This window comes from Eucyclogobius newberryi, unplaced genomic scaffold, assembly GCF_026437365.1.
Source record: "Eucyclogobius newberryi isolate DKJ021-1_F unplaced genomic scaffold, fEucNew1.0.hap1 SCAF_14, whole genome shotgun sequence".
Classification (NCBI taxonomy): Eukaryota; Metazoa; Chordata; class Actinopteri; order Gobiiformes; family Gobiidae; genus Eucyclogobius; species Eucyclogobius newberryi.
In genome coordinates this window covers 18,988,852-19,006,525 of record NW_027315768.1, presented here as the reverse complement: position 1 = coordinate 19,006,525, position 17,674 = coordinate 18,988,852, and the positions used below count along the sequence as shown (strand labels likewise).

General features: G+C 40.6%; 1 protein-coding gene across 3 annotated transcripts; it reads left to right on the top strand.

Moving 5' to 3' along the window:
* Positions 1-1,458: 1,458 nt before the first annotated feature.
* Positions 1,459-16,626, top strand: aff3 (AF4/FMR2 family, member 3). Of its 3 annotated transcripts, none has more exons than XM_072444752.1 (20): positions 1,459-1,637; positions 7,515-7,553; positions 8,738-8,852; positions 9,265-9,339; positions 9,409-9,442; positions 9,520-9,580; positions 10,063-10,114; positions 10,289-10,320; positions 10,424-10,607; positions 12,294-14,006; positions 14,087-14,196; positions 14,283-14,424; positions 14,499-14,602; positions 14,690-14,753; positions 15,303-15,439; positions 15,517-15,588; positions 15,656-15,749; positions 15,823-15,872; positions 15,943-16,148; positions 16,246-16,626. In XM_072444752.1, the coding sequence occupies exons 4-20, from the start codon at positions 9,268-9,270 to the stop codon at positions 16,365-16,367; spliced, it is 3,249 nt and encodes a 1,082-aa protein (XP_072300853.1). In that variant the 5' UTR covers positions 1,459-1,637; positions 7,515-7,553; positions 8,738-8,852; positions 9,265-9,267; the 3' UTR covers positions 16,368-16,626. The 3 variants fall into 3 exon arrangements, 2 of the variants coding, with proteins under 2 accessions (XP_072300853.1, XP_072300852.1); XM_072444751.1 differs by having other exon boundaries at positions 9,517-9,580; XR_011926877.1 differs by lacking the exon at positions 16,246-16,626 and having other exon boundaries at positions 9,517-9,580; positions 15,643-15,749; positions 15,943-16,122.
* Positions 16,627-17,674: the final 1,048 nt, after the last annotated feature.

The following is a 17,674-nucleotide window of genomic DNA, read 5'->3' as shown; positions in this document are numbered from 1 at the left end:
GTCTGTGTTTTCAATGGCACATTGCATATTGATGACATCACAGAGGGATTCTGTTTTAGACCTCAGCACTAAAAACTATTTACCACAGGTGCTATCCTACCAAACTAAGTCATAATTAGAACAGGAGAAACTGTCATATAGACTTTAATGAGGTATTACACAGACTGAGAGTAATTATATTTTAAAATAATATCGCTCAAGAAGAAGTAGCCTACAAAGTAGTGGTTGAAGAAATTGGCGAAACTACTACTCAAGGAAGATGAACTGGAGGGACTGATGAACTTAACATTCGCTTTCTAATTTTAAGTTATGTAACTGGAGGGACAAAATATTAGTGAAAAACATATCTATGAACCAACTCCTGTATTGTCTTGTAGACCTACATTGAGAAGAGTAACCAAATGTTTGGCTCAAGACAGAACTATGCCTATTACACAGTAAAATTGGTTTGTATTATTCATGGAGTCAAAGTATTGTACCTTGAGCAGCTCAGAGAAGTGCAACTGTTTTAATTTAACTGAGTACCCACTATGTCAAAGTTAAGGACTTTCAACTCAATTAACAGTTATCGTGATGCTAGGTTCCTGTTGGTTCTGTTGTCCATAAAACTGCCACTGGCTGTGTTGTCCATGGGACTGGACATTACGGTTCCAGAAACATAGCCTAATGTTCAGTGTTAATGTGTTGACCTAAAGTAGAGTATTATGTCATGCTTTATTAAGCTGGCATAATTTAAAGTCAACATTTCAGTCATGTTTCTTGCACCACCCGTACAGGGGTTGTAGAGTGTATATTCGTCTTATAACATGAGGAAATCTTGAAAGATTCTTTGAATTGCAGGGAAGGCGTGTTAAAAGTTATTTACACATCTCATGCACCTTGTTTTGCGTGCAATATTGTGTTGTCAGGAAGGCCGACTCCTGGGGCCAGCTGTGTCTGTAGCGCACAGCACCAGGGGATGTGGCTGTGCCTTTGAGGTCCTGTCACCATGGGTTTGTATCTATGCATGTTGTTGACTGCATGGCCCCAGGCATGTCATTGTTTTATTTGTTTCCACTTCCAATTTCTCTGTGAAAGGCAAAATATGTATTTTTTTTTTTAAAGAAGCACGTAGCTATTTGGCTTTTTTAATATACATTTTGCAAACGGTTTTGTTAGGAATAGCTCATTTTATTTGGTCAACATATATTTATTTGGATTATATTTATTTGAAGAATAAAGATGACCCTCATCTTTTGACACATAACATGAATTTTCATTAAACTAACATCAAACTAATAATTTCAGAAGATCATGAAATATAATGTTTAGTAGCCACCCCGCAATGATGAATGCGTTTATTTAACACATCCATGCTTTATTGGCACTCCGTGCATCACGTTGTGATGCACGTAAAATCCTGCGTGTCATGAGTGACGTTAGCGCGCTTCACACGTCGCTCTCTCTCCCTCCCTCAGTGACAGAGGGCCCCTTCCCGGTGGTTCAGTCAGACGTGCACGACGCTGTTCTCAACGGGAGTGAAGGCAGCGTTGGAATGGGGACGGAACTGGACCACTGACCACCGCCGTGAAAACATGCCTGCTGTCCTCTTCGACACAAGGAAACTTTCTGATGCCCGCCGATGCGCCTTTTATTCGGTGAGCTACGATCTAAAACCACTTTGGATTCTTTGTCAGGTTTGCTGTTGGTTATTGTTCATTTGCAAGGACACACACCATCTTGACTTGTTAACGCACACACACACACACTAACGCACGCACGCAGGCACGCGCGCGCGCACCCAAACCCACACACACACACACACACACACACACACGCACACACACACACACACACATATATATATTTATATATATGTATATATATATATATATATATATATATATATATATATATATATATATATATATTAAGAAACTGTATACACATATATATATATATATATATATATATATATATATATATATATATATATATATATATATCATTTTAATAATCTTAATAAATTCCATCCCAAATTGAAAAGTTTATGTTGGTAGTAGGCCTATTATGGTTTGACCAGGTGGAAGCAGCATAACTTCAGTGTTTGATACTTTAAAAATGTAACAGGTGGTACCGTATAGTTGCTGCATGCTGCTTTTTGCAGGTGCTATGGTTGTGGTTTGGTTTGCCCCTGAGGGAGTTTATTCATTAGGGAATGTATTGCATTGCACCAGGACTGTTAATAGTGTGAATCACATGGTGAATGATATAATTTGGCCTATAGTGTTTAACTTGACATTGATATACTTCTTATTAACCTGTAATGAGGTTGTTCAGGGGCCAACTATCTATCCATGGAAAAAATAGTGATAGAAATGAGTTGTAGTAGGCCTACTGCATCTATGATTGCTACAAACCATATATGCAGGAATGAGCTAACTTATTTTATACATACAAAAGGCTGCCAATACGCATTTTGGGATGTAATAATGACACTATTTAGTCTTCAATCATTTTATTCAATCAAATTCAGTCTATTAAATGCACTGGGGGAAACATGTGCAATGACCAATAAACTTACATACGTATATATAACCAAAAATGATGTAATGCATTCATGTATAACAAATGTGCCAGATGTACATGAACTGAAATCTGAAAATGACAACTGACATTAAAAAAACAAACTAACCAAATCGTACTATTCATCATACAGAGGCAAACACAAGAGGGGAGTTGCATTATTGATTTTAAACTGAACAGCTTTTGAACAAAGATTTTAATGTAAAAACAAGAAGGCAGCTATGTACCAGTTAAATAAACTATTAATGGAAAGGTTTTTACTCTATTGAATGTGTATGCTAGCTGAAATCTTTGCATCCAACCTACATTAGATGTGGATAGCTCAAGAGGCACTGGAGGAACAATAAATATGAAGTTGCTACTTAATGAATGATATCTGGAGGGAGATGAACCCTGGTGCCTGCACTATGCACTATACACTGCATTTTTCTAATCCACATACAATCTATTCCAGAATAGACTAGTTCTTTCTCTTCAATAAAGACAGATCCAAATCCCAGAGGCAGATATGGGCACAGTAGACTTAAGTGGCTATGCTTCTATCTACATTACTGTAGACCTGGAGGAAAGACAAAATAACACACTTTGGAGGTTGATTGACCCTTTGTTTATGGAAAAAATGTCAAATGACATTAAGACTTATCTAGAAGAAAATTATACTAGGGAAACTTCCCCTCCCATTTCTGGGATGCTTCTAAAGCAGTTTTGAGAGGAGAAATTATTACCATAGTCTCAGCAAAAAAAGAAACAAAGAGAGAAAAAGCTAAATGATCTGCAAGAAAATCTAATATTGCTGGAGGAAAATCATGCCATGAAGGGAAGTCCTCAAACGCTACAGGAAATTGAAAAGATAAGAGGAGAAATTAATGACCTGACCTCACAGGAAATAATTAAGAAAATGCCCTTTACCAAATAAAGATATTATGAGACTGGATTCACATTTTCTAAATTATTATCCTGGAAACTTAGAAAACACTGACAGAACGATCTTTAAAATATGGGCGAGGAAAAGTTATTGAATTTTAACCAAACAAGACCAATCAGCTTTTGAACCCTTTTATAAAAAAATAAATAAAAATCTCTAAAATGTCAGGAGATAAAGAGGATGCTATATATATACAATAACACTGTTGGAAATACAAGGTGCAATCAAAAGATTGAAGAACAATAAATCTCCGGGGAGGGATGGGTTCACCTCAGAGTGGTTTAAAGCTTTCAACGTTTAACTGGGCACTTTAAAAAACTTAGACTCCTCCTAGCTGGAAAGAAGCCATCATATATCTACTACCTAAAGCAAGGAACCGACTTAATTGTGCCTCTTATAGACCCATTTTTATTCTTAATGTGGATCATATATACACCTCAATAATGTCCAAAATAATGGAACAAATACACCCATATTTAATCCACAATGATCAGACAGGATTTATTATCAGACGACAGACACAAGACATAATGAACCATATACAAAAACAACAAAACAAAGCTGTGATCATTCGTATGGATGCTGTGAAAGCTTTTGATTTATTTAGTGCTAACCACATTTTAAATAGACTTGACTGTAAACAGATATTGAGGCTCTTTATGATGGTCCAACATCAATAATTAAAACCAATGGTCACCTGGCAGATCCACTGACTCTGGAAAGAGGGATGAGACAGGGCTGTGCCAAGTACCCCCTCTTGTTTGCGCTGTATCTGGAACCACAAGCCCAACATGTTAGACATTCAAAAACAATTCATGGTGTTACAATCAATGGGATGGAGCATAAAACTGCCTGCTATGCAGATGATGTTCTATTACGGTACATTTTACCAAACCCAAAATGTCCATCCCTAATGGTGATGCAATTTTTTTCAAAAATGTCTGGTCCAATGTCTGGATACAAACTAAATATACAAAAAACTGAAATTCTCTATTTTGGGGACCCCCTTTGCCATTTAAAAAGACCTTTCCATTTAAGTGGCAAAAGTCACTATTATTGGGGTGTGGTCCTACATAAAAATCTGTCAACAATTATGGAGAAAATTGATATCCCTCTTTTTACTCATATAAAAAAGACCTTGAAAAATGGACTCTTATCCCATACATCAGGCTGTTTGACGAGTGGAATAAAACAATCTCAAGATTTGTAAGGCAAGGTCTGAAAAATTACTTTATTTCAGCTCAAATCAGAGCAATGCTGTGCCGTGTGATCCAGAAAATGAAGCTCATTCAAAAAATATTGAAAATATCGTTGTGAAAATCAATGAAACGTGAAACGTTTTAATATGTTGAAGGAATTCTTTGGCTTGGATAAACAAATGATATTGAATAAAGCAACAATCACCATAATCCTTTTATTAAATTATTTGTTAAAGCTTATACATCTGAGCTTTCAAGGGGAATAATCCATCCATCCATCTTCTACCGCTTTATCCGGGGCCGGGTCGCGGGGGCAGCAGTCTGAGCAGGGACTCCCAGACCTCCTTCTCCCCAGACACTTCCTCCAACTCCTCCGAGGGGATCCCGAGGCGTTCCCAGGCCAGCCGAGAGACATAGTCTCTCCAGCGTGTCCTGGGTCTTCCCCGGGGCCTCTTCCCAGTGGGACATGCCTGAAACACCTCCCGAGGGAGGCGCCCAGGAGGCATCCGGAACAGATGCCCGAGCCACCTCAGCTGGCTCCTCTCGACGTGGAGGAGCAGCGGCTCTACTCCGAGCTCCCCCCGTGTGGCCGAGCTCCTCACCTTATCTCTAAGGGAGCGCCCAGCCACACGGCGGAGGAAACTCATTTCGACCGCTTGTATCCGCGATCTTGTTCTTTCGGTCACTACCCAAAGCTCATGACCATAGGTGAGGGCAGGAACGTAGACCGACCGGTAAATAGAGAGCTTTGCCTTTCGGCTCAGCTCCCTCTTTACCACAACGGTCCGATGCAGCAACTGCATCACTGCAGCCGCTGCACCGATCCGCCTGTCGATCTCACGCTCCATCCTTCCCTCACTCGTGAACAAGACCCCGAGATACTTGAACTCCTCCACTTGGGGCAAGGACACCCCAAGCCACCTTTTTCCGGTCGAGAACCATGGCCTCAGATTTGGAGGTGCTGATTCTCATCCCAGCCGCTTCACACTCTGCTGCAAACCGTCCCAGTGCATGTTGCAGGTCCGGGTTTGATGGAGCCATCAGGACAACATCGTCTGCAAACAGCAGAGATGAGATCCTGTGGTCCCCAAACCGGACACCCTCCGACCCCTGACTGCGCCTAGAAATTCTGTCCATAAAAATTATGAACAGAACTGGTGACAAAGGGCAGCCCTGGCGGAGTCCAACATGCACTGGGAACAGGTCTGACTTACTGCCGGCAATGCGAACACAGCTCCTGCTCCGGTCATACAGGGACCGGACAGCCCTGAGCAAAGGGCCCTGGACCCCGTACTCCCGGAGCACCCCCCAAAGGACACCCCGAGGGACACGGTCGAAAGCCTTCTCCAGATCCACAAAGCACATGTGGACTGGTTGGGCAAACTCCCATGAACCCTCGAGCACCCGATGGAGGGTATAGAACTGGTCCAGTGTTCCACGACCGGGACGAAAACCACTCTGCTCCTCCTGAATCCGAGGTTCGACTATCGGTCGGATTCTCCTCTCCAGTACATTGGAATAGACCTTACCCGGGAGGCTGAGGAGTGTGATCCCTCTGTAGTTGGAACACACCCTCCGGTCCCCCTTCTTGAACAGAGGGACCACCACCCCGGTCTGCCAGTCCAGAGGCACGGTCCCCGAACGCCACGCGATGTTGCAGAGACGTGTCAACCAAGACAGTCCTACAACATCCAGATACTTTAGGTACTCAGGGCGGATCTCATCCACCCCCGGAGCCCTGCCACCGAGGAGTTTGCGAACAACCTCAGTGACTTCAGCTTGGGTGATGGATGAGCCAGCCTCCGAGTCCCCGGTCTCTACTTCCTCTTCGGAAGACGTGACTGAGGGATTAAGGAGATCCTCAAAGTATTCCTTCCACCGTCCGACGACATCCCCAGTCGAGGTCAGGGGAAGGATAAGGGGAATAATATCAACATTATATAAATGTATTGAGGATTCAGGCAGCCACTCTACTAATTATATTACAAATAAATGGGAAAGGTAGGGTCCTTTTAATTTGACTGCTGAAGAAAGGGAAAATATATGTACTTTTGAGAAACACAAAATCACATGTTTGGAGGAATTCTGTTGGAAAAGTGTATCACGTTTTTTTCATAACACAATCAAAAGGCCCATTACTCACAGGAAAATGCTCACTGTTGGAGAAAATGTGGTGGCAATGAGGCAAACCCCTATCACATGTTTTGGGACTGTCACTCAAAAATATTGGACTGAAATTAACAATGCACTGCAGACTGTTTTTGACATTGCCATCCCTCTCAACTTTAGAACTATGTATTTGGGCCTCAAAATTTCAGCCATGGACACAATCAACGAATACCTTTGGAATGTACTTTAGGAAGCAGGAAAAAAGGCCATAACAAAGGAAGTGGATGACACAAACCTCACCAACTTTAAAGGACTGGACTGACATTGTTTGTCTGATGTCTGTGACAAAAGAAAACAAAATATTTAGACTTAATTTGGAAATGTACAAATTCGACATTTCTTTTTTTTCTGTTGATGTTTGTTTGTCTGCTTGTGCTTGTGTCATGATCAGTGTTCTGTGTTTATTCACATTCAACATTAAATATAAAAAGAAAAAAAAGAAAATTACAACTGAAAGTCCCTGGCATCTGATAGACCAACTTACTCTATTTTAACTCTATTTTACAAGCCTGAAACCATTAATAAGTCTCTTAATTAATCCGTGTTTTTCAGGGGAATCTCTGAAGAACCTGTTTATAACAACTTAACAACGCATATGCCAAAGCTAATTTCATGTTACTACAATTTGACAACCCTCTGTTGCTTTTTTTTGATAGAAAACAAGAAGTCAGCTCAATTCCAAAGAGACTCGGGAGGTAAGAGAATAACTGACCCATTGATCATCTTCAACCATCTCCCTATAGGAGTATCAAGTGACACGAGCGCCAGTAACTATAGGCTTTTGGTGGGGTGCTGTAACTAGTTGCAGGGCAAAGGTGTAGATTTTAAATGTTTAATGAAACTTGTAGAAACATGTGTGGCAGTGAATGAGCAAATACTTGAAAACATATAATTGTTTTAGTTGGCAAAATGACCATATGACAGCTTGAAAATAATGCATCACAGGTCTGTGGAAAAAAGATACTTCAGTTAAAGCAATAAAAGTACCAGTAAAAGAAAAAAGGGGAAAAAAGGAAAGAATGAAAGAGAAAAAGTACACTACAATTTTATATGTGCATGTTGTATTACAAGGCCTACTGCTACAAATGTGCTTATTCATATTGTATTACAAACTAGATGATAATGAATGTTTTAGATAGTATATGTAGTACATTGGCTTTCCTATTGTAACATACTTGTTTGCCTGAGTAAATGTATCTAGTCCATCGTTTCCCTTTAAAGGGTGACCTCGGAGTCAAATTTCTTCTTGTATTATGATAAACATACAACCATATAAGTTGTTACTATGCCCCTTCTTAAAATGGCTGCCTGTTTAAGAAGGTAATAGGAAACAGTAATAAGAATAGTAACACATAAAAGGTCTGTCCAAGCAGCTTCGGGTCCAGACTAAACAGGGTTCACTAGAGTTTCTATGTGTCATTATTTAACCGGCCTAAAACGAGGGAGGAAACATTAAATGAGTTTGCAATGCACTCTTTAGCACCCCTGTAGACCCGGGCCTGCGTCTGGGAGACCTTGATGGTAGATGGTACAGCTGTGTCCTTGGTGACTGTGAGAGTTAATGCAAAGCAGAGAGAGGAAACACTCCCCCTTGGGACTTCAGACAGTGGTGAGGGGGAGAGACTGGTCTGACACTGCCTTCTTTCCATTAGTACCTCCTTTGTACAGCTTGGCACTTCTTGTACATGACACTGCACTACTTTACGCAGCACAGGTGTCCAGTTTTGTCTTTGTGATGAGCCAAACACAGAAATGTATTTGAACGCTGAGGGTTGCCACAAATAGTCAACAGCCAATAGTCATCCAGAGCAAAGAATTAGGGTGAAGCAACAAGTTGACTTTAATATATTTAATGTTTTTGTTATGTTTTTGTTTTGACAGTTTCTACTTAGACAGGAAATGAGAAACAAAAAGAGGCAGTGACATGGAGCTAATGGGCTCGAGCTGGGAACCGTTCTTCCTCTACTCAAAATACACAGCACAAGCTTCACCAGGTGAGCAATCTGTCTATAGTCTGTACAATAACATTGTTTTCAATGTTAATAAGTTTTGTGTTTTTTGTGTATTGGTCTATAGAATGAGAAATGAAAAAGATACAAGTTAGATACATGTCTATTTTTTATAGTTAATTATCTTAATTTTTGATTGCACACTTCTATTCTTCTGCTTTTCCTGAAGTGTGCTTTGTGTTGTGGGTCAAATAAAGGTTATATTATCTTATCTTACAGTTTCTTAATCGTGTTCAGGTTAAAGTCTTCCCTCTGGTGGAATAGAGAGGGACATGCAGGTCCTGTAGGAATGTATGTAAATTGGTAAACTGATCAAATAGAAGAACTTTTATTTGTCCCACAATTGTGAAATGTCATAGACAAAATCGCTTCAATAATGTTTTCACGTTTCATACAGGATATGACTCAGTCCTGGGTCTCCAAACAAACTTTGGGGGGTGACAATACACAGAGAATCCTCTATAAACCTAAGGTAACATAAGGTAACTGTATTTACAACGCCTTTCATTTCAGTAATTTATCTTTTTGTCCTTTGTTAAAGGATGTAACACAGCCAACCATACATCCAAGGCAATGTGAGTACTGATATAGGATTATAGCTACACCAGTTTAATTCATAAAAATGTCTTATTATTTATGTTTTTGTCAGCAGGTCATCAGGGGGATGCCCAGCTGCGAATGAGCAGACACCCACACGTGGCCCCTCACAAATCGTAAGTGAAGGATGAAGAAACATGATCCATCAGGAGTCATCAAATCTTAAACCAGCAGCCCAGGACCATAAGTCAACCATAAACTAGCATTCTTAGCCATAAAATAAGATATCCACATGTGTACAGCTTTGAGAAAAAGGGCTCAACCAAGGGAAAAAGGAAATTAGGGTGCTTGAGGCTACAGAGCACAGGGCAGGTCAAAGGTCAGTGAACATTCTTGAGAGCTGTCAGTGGGAAGTAATGTATCCCAGTACCGTAAGTCTTTCTGTTTTTTTATCCAAAAAACATGTTCTTTTATTTACTAATGTAATGTAAATAAGAAATAATTCACTTGTAGCAGTTGTCTTTCAGTATGAAGATACTGTACTAACACAGCTACAAGAATGGAACATTTGAACAAAAACTTACCTATTGGATCAACTGTACTGTTTCACATTCAGGCCCAATTTTGTACTGTAACATAAAGTTTATTTGCATTACAGCATGCTTGCAGATGATCTGAAACTGAGCAGTGATGAAGAGGATTCCCAAATTGTAAGTTTATTTTTTAGTACTAGTTTTGAATGTTTTGTACTTAAATGTGTCTGTTATGATTGACAATAAATCAGCTATCGAAAGTGGTGCAACAATTACTTAAAGAACTCAAAATTCACTCACATAAAACTAGACACAAAAAATGAGAAGCATTTATGCATTTTTGTTTTGTAGGTCAACCATGATCCAGTATGGGACGGCCACAGGTACATACATTTTACTCATGCACATAGATTATGTTTCCTCATACAACAGGATTTTCAGTGGTGTTGGCCAACTCATATTGCTTCTGTTTGTGTTAAATGACAGCCGATCGGCCCAGCGAGTGCGCTCAAATGGCAGAAGGGTGCGACATTCCAGCTCGGACTCCTCTGACACAAACTCCAGCGCCGAGTCAAGCGCCAGTAGTCATCGCTCCCAGAGCTGTAGCCCAAAAGCTTGCCCCAAAAATGTGTCACCCATCATTGCACAAGGTCCCTGCAGCAGCAAAGAGGTACAAAACACACCACTAATTTATTATATTAGACGAAGGAATTAAAATTGAATCGGTATAAAGGACATTTTGGTTTGAATACAGTTTGTTTTGCCAAAGCTTGTACAAGCTTGTACAGTATGTTTTGCCCATTACTTGAAAGTAACCATTGATAGTTACAAACCAAATACAACATAAATATTATACTATAATTAGGGCTGTCAAATTTGCATTAATATATATTAATCACACGTCTGTTTAGACCCAACACTCTTTTAGACTGCGCAGCGAGGCGTACCTGAGCGAAGGTGAAGCAGAGCTGATATCACGTGGGCAAATTTACACACAAAAATCCTATCAGTCTGACAACCGGTACACAAGTTTTATCAGCCACTGAATGACCGGCAGAGATCTGGCGTTGAACAGTGTACGTTCCATGACAAAAATAAAACGTGTGAAAGTGAAATGGACAAAACAATTCACCAAACTACAGCACACCTGTAGGCCAACACCAACAGCTACATTATTTGGTCATGTGCATGTAATTGTAACATGGAAACATGTGACCACACATGTGAAATAATGACATGATTTATAATAAATAACATTTAATGATTAATTACATTTCAAAAGTGAGATTAATCAGAATACCTTTTCGATTGGCAGCACTAACAATAATGTTTACAAAGATAATATCAAACATAATGTGTGTGTTCATCTGCATGAGCATTTATGTAACAAGATACAATTAAATAACAATGTATGGGTGTCATATATCAACAATTTGTGGAAGTGTCTTGAATAAATACACATTTGACAATGACTCACTCAAGTCATAATGACTATATTTATTACCATGTTAGAACATAGTTAGTTTGTAATAAGTGATTTTTGTATTAGGCTTTGAAAGAGACATTGTAGGTATGTTACTTATTGTGGGAGTTGGCCTCAGATATGAGGGCAATGGAAAGGAAACCTCAATGAATAGAAAGCCCTGTACATAGTGGACTGTGAGACCAAATGCAAACTACGCTGGGCCCCTGGAGGTGGGAGTACGTGTTGGAAGGGTGGGGTGTGTAGCATGTGTTTTTCATTTGCGTTTGAGTGTCTCTGAAGAAGGAGTTGGGGGTTGGAGTTTTTGAAGACTGCATATACAGAATTCCAGGTAGCAAGCGAAAGAGGGAGGGACAGATGAGAAGCAGTCTCGATGGTACAAGAGATGCAGTGTCCTCTTAGGAAAGAGAGAAATCAATGTGGGACTTTCTGTTTGACTTGGGAAGTGGAGGTTCAAATTAGCTCTGGTGAGAGGAAAATACATTCAAGACAGAGGCAGTGGAGTAAAACTTTAGGACGTGAGTATTGTACTTTTCTTGTTTTATTTCTTTAGTCGCTGTAGAATGTTAAGTCAACATTACATGAGTCATTTGACTTAATTGGATGGGGGTTGCACAGATGTGAGAGTATGAGTGTGTAACTACGGAATCCTGTCTGGTAAGCTAAAACTAGAAAACACCAGTATTTTTTTATTACACATCCAATTACAGATTATCTCAAATAACTGACAGGAAGAGAGCATTTGACACATACATATATGTGACATTAACATGTGAGTTAAGATGACAACAAAGCAACTTGAATAATCAGAAAAACATAAATTCACAACAGACTTACATGTGTCAGTAATATTCGTTTTGCGTTGTTTTAAAGATTGGTCAACCTTCAGTGGCCCATTGGCAGTTGGATAAGTGGTGGAGGAATGCCAGGAAGAAATCATCCAGCGGTGAACAGGATCCTACTGAGAACATTCCTGGATACCCGCCCTCTCCATACGCCCAACGATCCCCATCGTCAGCCAGGTCCTGGGATAGCAACCAAGAAAACAGCCCGTGCCAAAGTCCTATTTCTATCCCCCACTTCAATTATAGACTAACCAGCAGTCCTCCTGTGCCAAGCCCTGGATTCCCCAGTCCAGTCCCCAATACCAGCCCCGGTTCCAGTCCAAGACAGAGTCCAGTCCCCAGCCCAGTTTTAAGTGTTTGTCCGAGTCCATGTGGAAGTCCTAGTGCTAGTCCTAGTAAACACCTTTATCCACTGCCAAGAGACCCTCCACGGAGCCCCAGTCCTACTTTACCCTCTACACGTCATGAACAACATCCTGGCGGTCATAGCCATCTGCGACCAGCAACTCAGGTGAAAAAAAGTAGAAGTAGAACATGGAATGAACATTTGTCTAATACTGAAAATAAGATCATAAATACAACTAGTAGCACTGAAAAATCTAGGTTAAAATCTAGACACACTCAAGAACAAAACCATAGCAGATCAAAGACTGATACAAATTCAAGCCAGAATCACAAAACTAAGCCTAATTATTTTCCTAACTCAAAAAAGGTTTCTGAAATTCCAAAATCCAAGCAAACCACAATCCACAGTAGCAAAAGTAGCAAAAGTTACCAGCCTTCATTTCAGCATAACATTCATATCAACTTTGACGCTAAGCACTCAGGTTGTGAGCCCAATAACACGACTGGTCACAGCTCCCACAGCAAGAATTTAAACTCCAAACCAAGGCCAACATCTACTCCCACTTTTGTACATGGTTTAAAAAGTTCTTTGAAGATACTAGAGTCCAAGGAGCAGTACAATGAACATGTAGAAATTGAGGGTAGACAACACGAAAGAAACAAGCATAGCGTTGAAGAAAATCCACAGGGCAAAAGGGAAAAAAGAGAAAGCAGGAGGCTGGCGGAGGAGCAGCTTAGACGTCCCTGGATCCAGAGCTCAGAGGAAGACTACGAAGAGGAACCGACAGAGCGAAGGACGAGAAAAGAGAAGGAACATCGCAAGAGGGACCAGCACCAAAAACACGGATGGCACATAACTCCAAACAACCCAAAACCACCCACCAGTCATCATCATCCGGAGAAAACGGACAAGACCAAGAAGGGACAGACCACCATATCGCCACGTGATTCCCCAACACCCCCTAGTCCATCCCCCTCCTCCATCTGGTCCTCGAGTGCAGACTCTGAGTACCAGGCTCCCATCACAAAGGTCCCTGCAGACTCAACCTCCCAAAAACCAGTCCGTGGAAGGGCTCGAGACCCAAGCCACTCGGATGCCAGCAGGTCAAAGTCAGCACCCCTCCAAATAGGTATCCCGTGTGAGAAACAGGGTGAATGCAGACAAAAACTCTATACTTTGGTCCCGTTTGGACGCGGCGAGAAAAGTGCAGCATTCTCTCAGCGTGGACTGGGAAACCTGGTGGTGCACATTGATCTCTGTCTCCTCAAAAGAGTCCCAGACAGCACTATTCCTACTGCCAAAAAGCCTCTGTTGCACGTCGCCTCCGCTACAAAGGACAATCAACGCGAGGCTATGAGACACCTGTATGTCTCTGACGCCAAGAGAAAACGCAAGGTACTCATCATCCATTTCCATATGTACTGTCTGAAGAGATGGTAGTGTTATACTTCTATACACATTCCTTCTGTGATCAGATGGAGAATGGTGTCTCACACAAAGAAAGCAAGAGAGGTATACCCTATGCAAATGAATGTTCAGGTCCTGCAGATGACAATCACATTTTGACTGAAACTACACACAGTGGGTAAGAAAATGAAACAGACACTTGTAAAATGTATATCTATTGTATACTGTAACTATGTTTTCTTTTTTGGAAATGTGTACTCACAGGCCCATAGATGAGTATTTGGACAGTAAAAGGCCATTGTCCCCAGTATCACCCATAGCTGACAGTCCAGAGTTCATTAAGCCTGGCTCTCAAATCAAGACATCTGAGAAGAACAGAGAGAAGAACAGAGATGCTGCTGTCAAAGTAAAACTATTTGCAAGTAGTTGCATGATACAAAAGGGAAGTAGAGCTTAATAATGTCCTTCTTGTGAAATTAGCCAAAGGTGGAGGTGGAATCACACAAATGTTCTCAAAGCACTAAACCAACTGTTGAATCGTGGGGCCCATCAGGACACAGAGGGACTGTCACTCTTCCTGACACGTGAGAGACAAATTCATTACAAATTCAACAAATGTCTTATGTATATGCCTTTGTTAGCCATTGATATTATTCATTTCTGTTCTGCAGACAACACCATGCAGAGTACTATTTACATGAAGCCAAAAGGATGAAGCACCGGGCTGATGCAATGGTTAGTACCTGTAATGTTTGATTGGGATATATTTTATTACAAACATACACGGGTCACATTTTCTCAAATCTTCAGATCTCACAATTAAATATTCAAATCTGGCTCCTGCAAAAGGGTTACGAGAAGCTTGTCAAAACAAAACGTGTAGGACATCTTATGGACAAACAACCTTATCTCGACATCACAACAGCAGCCGCTTTAGGGACTTTACAAAAAGGAAAAGAAAATCAAACAGTACAACAGTCATTGATCAATATAGGACAGTAGATTGCCCAAAATTCACAGAAAATGAGAAAAGACAAAATTGTCCCAGACCCTCTTCTACAACAAAAAACTGTGTCAAAAAAATAAAATTGAGAAGAAGCACAGTGAAGGAGAGATCACTTCTGTGGACGGTAGATCCACGCCATGTCATGTCCAGGACCTGTGAAGTAAACTAAACTATCCATAATTAAACTGCAAATAATTTCAGACATAAAGATGAATGCATAAATAATACAAATTAATTATTAACTATGAGTTTAATAATAGTTATGTCTTCTTTTTCAGGTCGACAAACTTGGAAAGGCAGTGAATTATGTTGATGCCGCATTGTCTTTTATGGAATGCGGAAAGGCAATGGAGCAAGGTCCTCTTGAGGCAAAGTCTCCTTATACAATGTACACAGAGACTGTTGAACTCATAAGGTGAATTTCCCACCATTTTCCCTTCCATGGCACTACAAGATAACATATGTAACAAGGTGTCTTCTTCTTGGTTAAAGGTATGCAATGAGACTGAAGAGCCATTCAGGTCCTGGAGCGAGACAAGAAGACAAACAACTGGCAGTGCTGTGGTGTGTATGTCTACACTGATGCTGTCAAACCAATTATGCATCTCATTTACCTAGTGTGTGCCTGCAGTTTCCGATGCCTTGCCCTTCTGTACTGGCAGATGTTTCGCTTAAAAAAGGACCATGCACTGAAATATTCCAAAGTTCTGCTTGACTATTTTAAGGTATGAATTAAATTAAATTACATATTTGTATAGATTGATAGTTTCCTGAAACATACTGTTGTGGTTCTGGTAGACCTCTTCTAAAGTGCCTGCAAGTGCCCCTTGTTGGAATGGCTCTGGAAAGTAGGTGAACTAAATGTTTTGATTGGGTAATGCAAAGCTACCTTTACATTACAATGTTTTGTTGTCTCAGGAGTCCAGGAGGACACCCAACGTCCCTCTCGCCTAATGCCAAAAACCGCAGCTGGAGTTCACATGGGGGCAACACGTCCTCCTCCTTCATCAACATTCCCCATAGAATCCATCAGATGGCAGCAAACCACTTAAACATTACCAATAGTGTATTGTACAGTTATGAGTACTGGGAGGTAGCAGACAACCTTGCAAAGGAGAATATAGGTATACACTGGACATTTAAATAAATGAAATATGGGGGAATATATCCACCATGTTATTGAAAAGATTGACTTTACATCTACTGTGTTGTTCATTTCAGAGTTCTTCAACTACTTGAACACCTTATCTGGCCCACTGACACTCCACAGCAGCATTGCTCATGCTGTGCAGTACACCAGGCAAGCTCTTCAATGGATACGCATTAGTGCCAAACTGAACTGAAAACGGGAGGATTTGCCACACTCTTTGCTTGATTCTTGGCTCACTTCAAAAAGACACTTCTATGATATATTTCTATGTCAGATAAGTGAGGTGCTGCTGTGCTGTTCAGAGTCAATTGCCTGTCATCCTCATAGGATGTTAGTGTGCTTTGTGCACATGTCATGACTGAACAACTCAAAGACTGAGTTTAATTTTAATTTATCTTTCTTAGCAGCATTTTTTTCTGCATCGAATTCATTTGGTAGATAAAAAATAAATTTAAAAATGTTTTACTTTCATTTTGTCTGTTTTTCCCATTTCATCTTGAAATAATCTTCCTATATCTTTTTATATCACTTGTGGTAAGCTATAGTCTTGAACTTAGTGATTTTATTTATTGCTGTTTTGGATCTGTTAATGGCTATAGACTAATAATTATAAACATATAGATCATATAAATATGTACACATCATTTAAATAATACAAAGACTATAGACATAACTGTGGCTTCATAATAGTATGCTCAAAACCTGGTAAACGTGTCCATTTTTAAATGTATTTTTTGTATCCCTGTAAGCCCCAATTCTTTTGTGATTCTGGATCCTCTTCCTCCTGCATCACCAAAGAGGAAAAAGCTGGAATTGAACACCAGCATCCCACCGTCTGGTACCATAGCAACAGGGAACAACCTGGAGATCTTCGGAATCTGACAAACAAAGGTTCAAACATCTCACGGATGGAGTTGAGCAGGTGGGACTGCCTCACGTCACTCGTGTAACGGGCTGTGGGGGTAATCAAGGATAACTTAAGATAAGATAAGATTCAAGCCTAACTCTGATGCTCGCTGCTTATTGCTCACCACGTGCATGTGCGTCACGGCCCGTGTGCCAGGCCGTCTGAGGACACGTCCAGACAAGAGTCAGACTGTGGATGTGGTTCAGACCATTGACTGTGGTCCGCGCCAGTCGATCAAGGCAAGACGAGGCGCACCCGCCTTTGCGTTGCACACAACTAGCACGTTAGCTGAGCCAGTTCCACACAAAGAGAAACCGTGATAATGGAGAAAAGAAAAGTCATGCCCTGATCCGAAATGACCGTGTCAGTTGAGGCGACGTGCACTTGCTCACCGCATAGTGGCAGCAAACCGAGGGAAACCAGCGGTCCGGAAAGCTCAAGTCAAGCTAAAGGTACACCATGACCGGAAGTACAACTGTTACTACACAATAAGTGTCTCATATGTATGGTCTTTGTTTTTTATAAAATCAATAATATGGACATGCAACAGTGGCGACAGTATCGAAAACAACAACCCGTAGAAACAGTAGTTA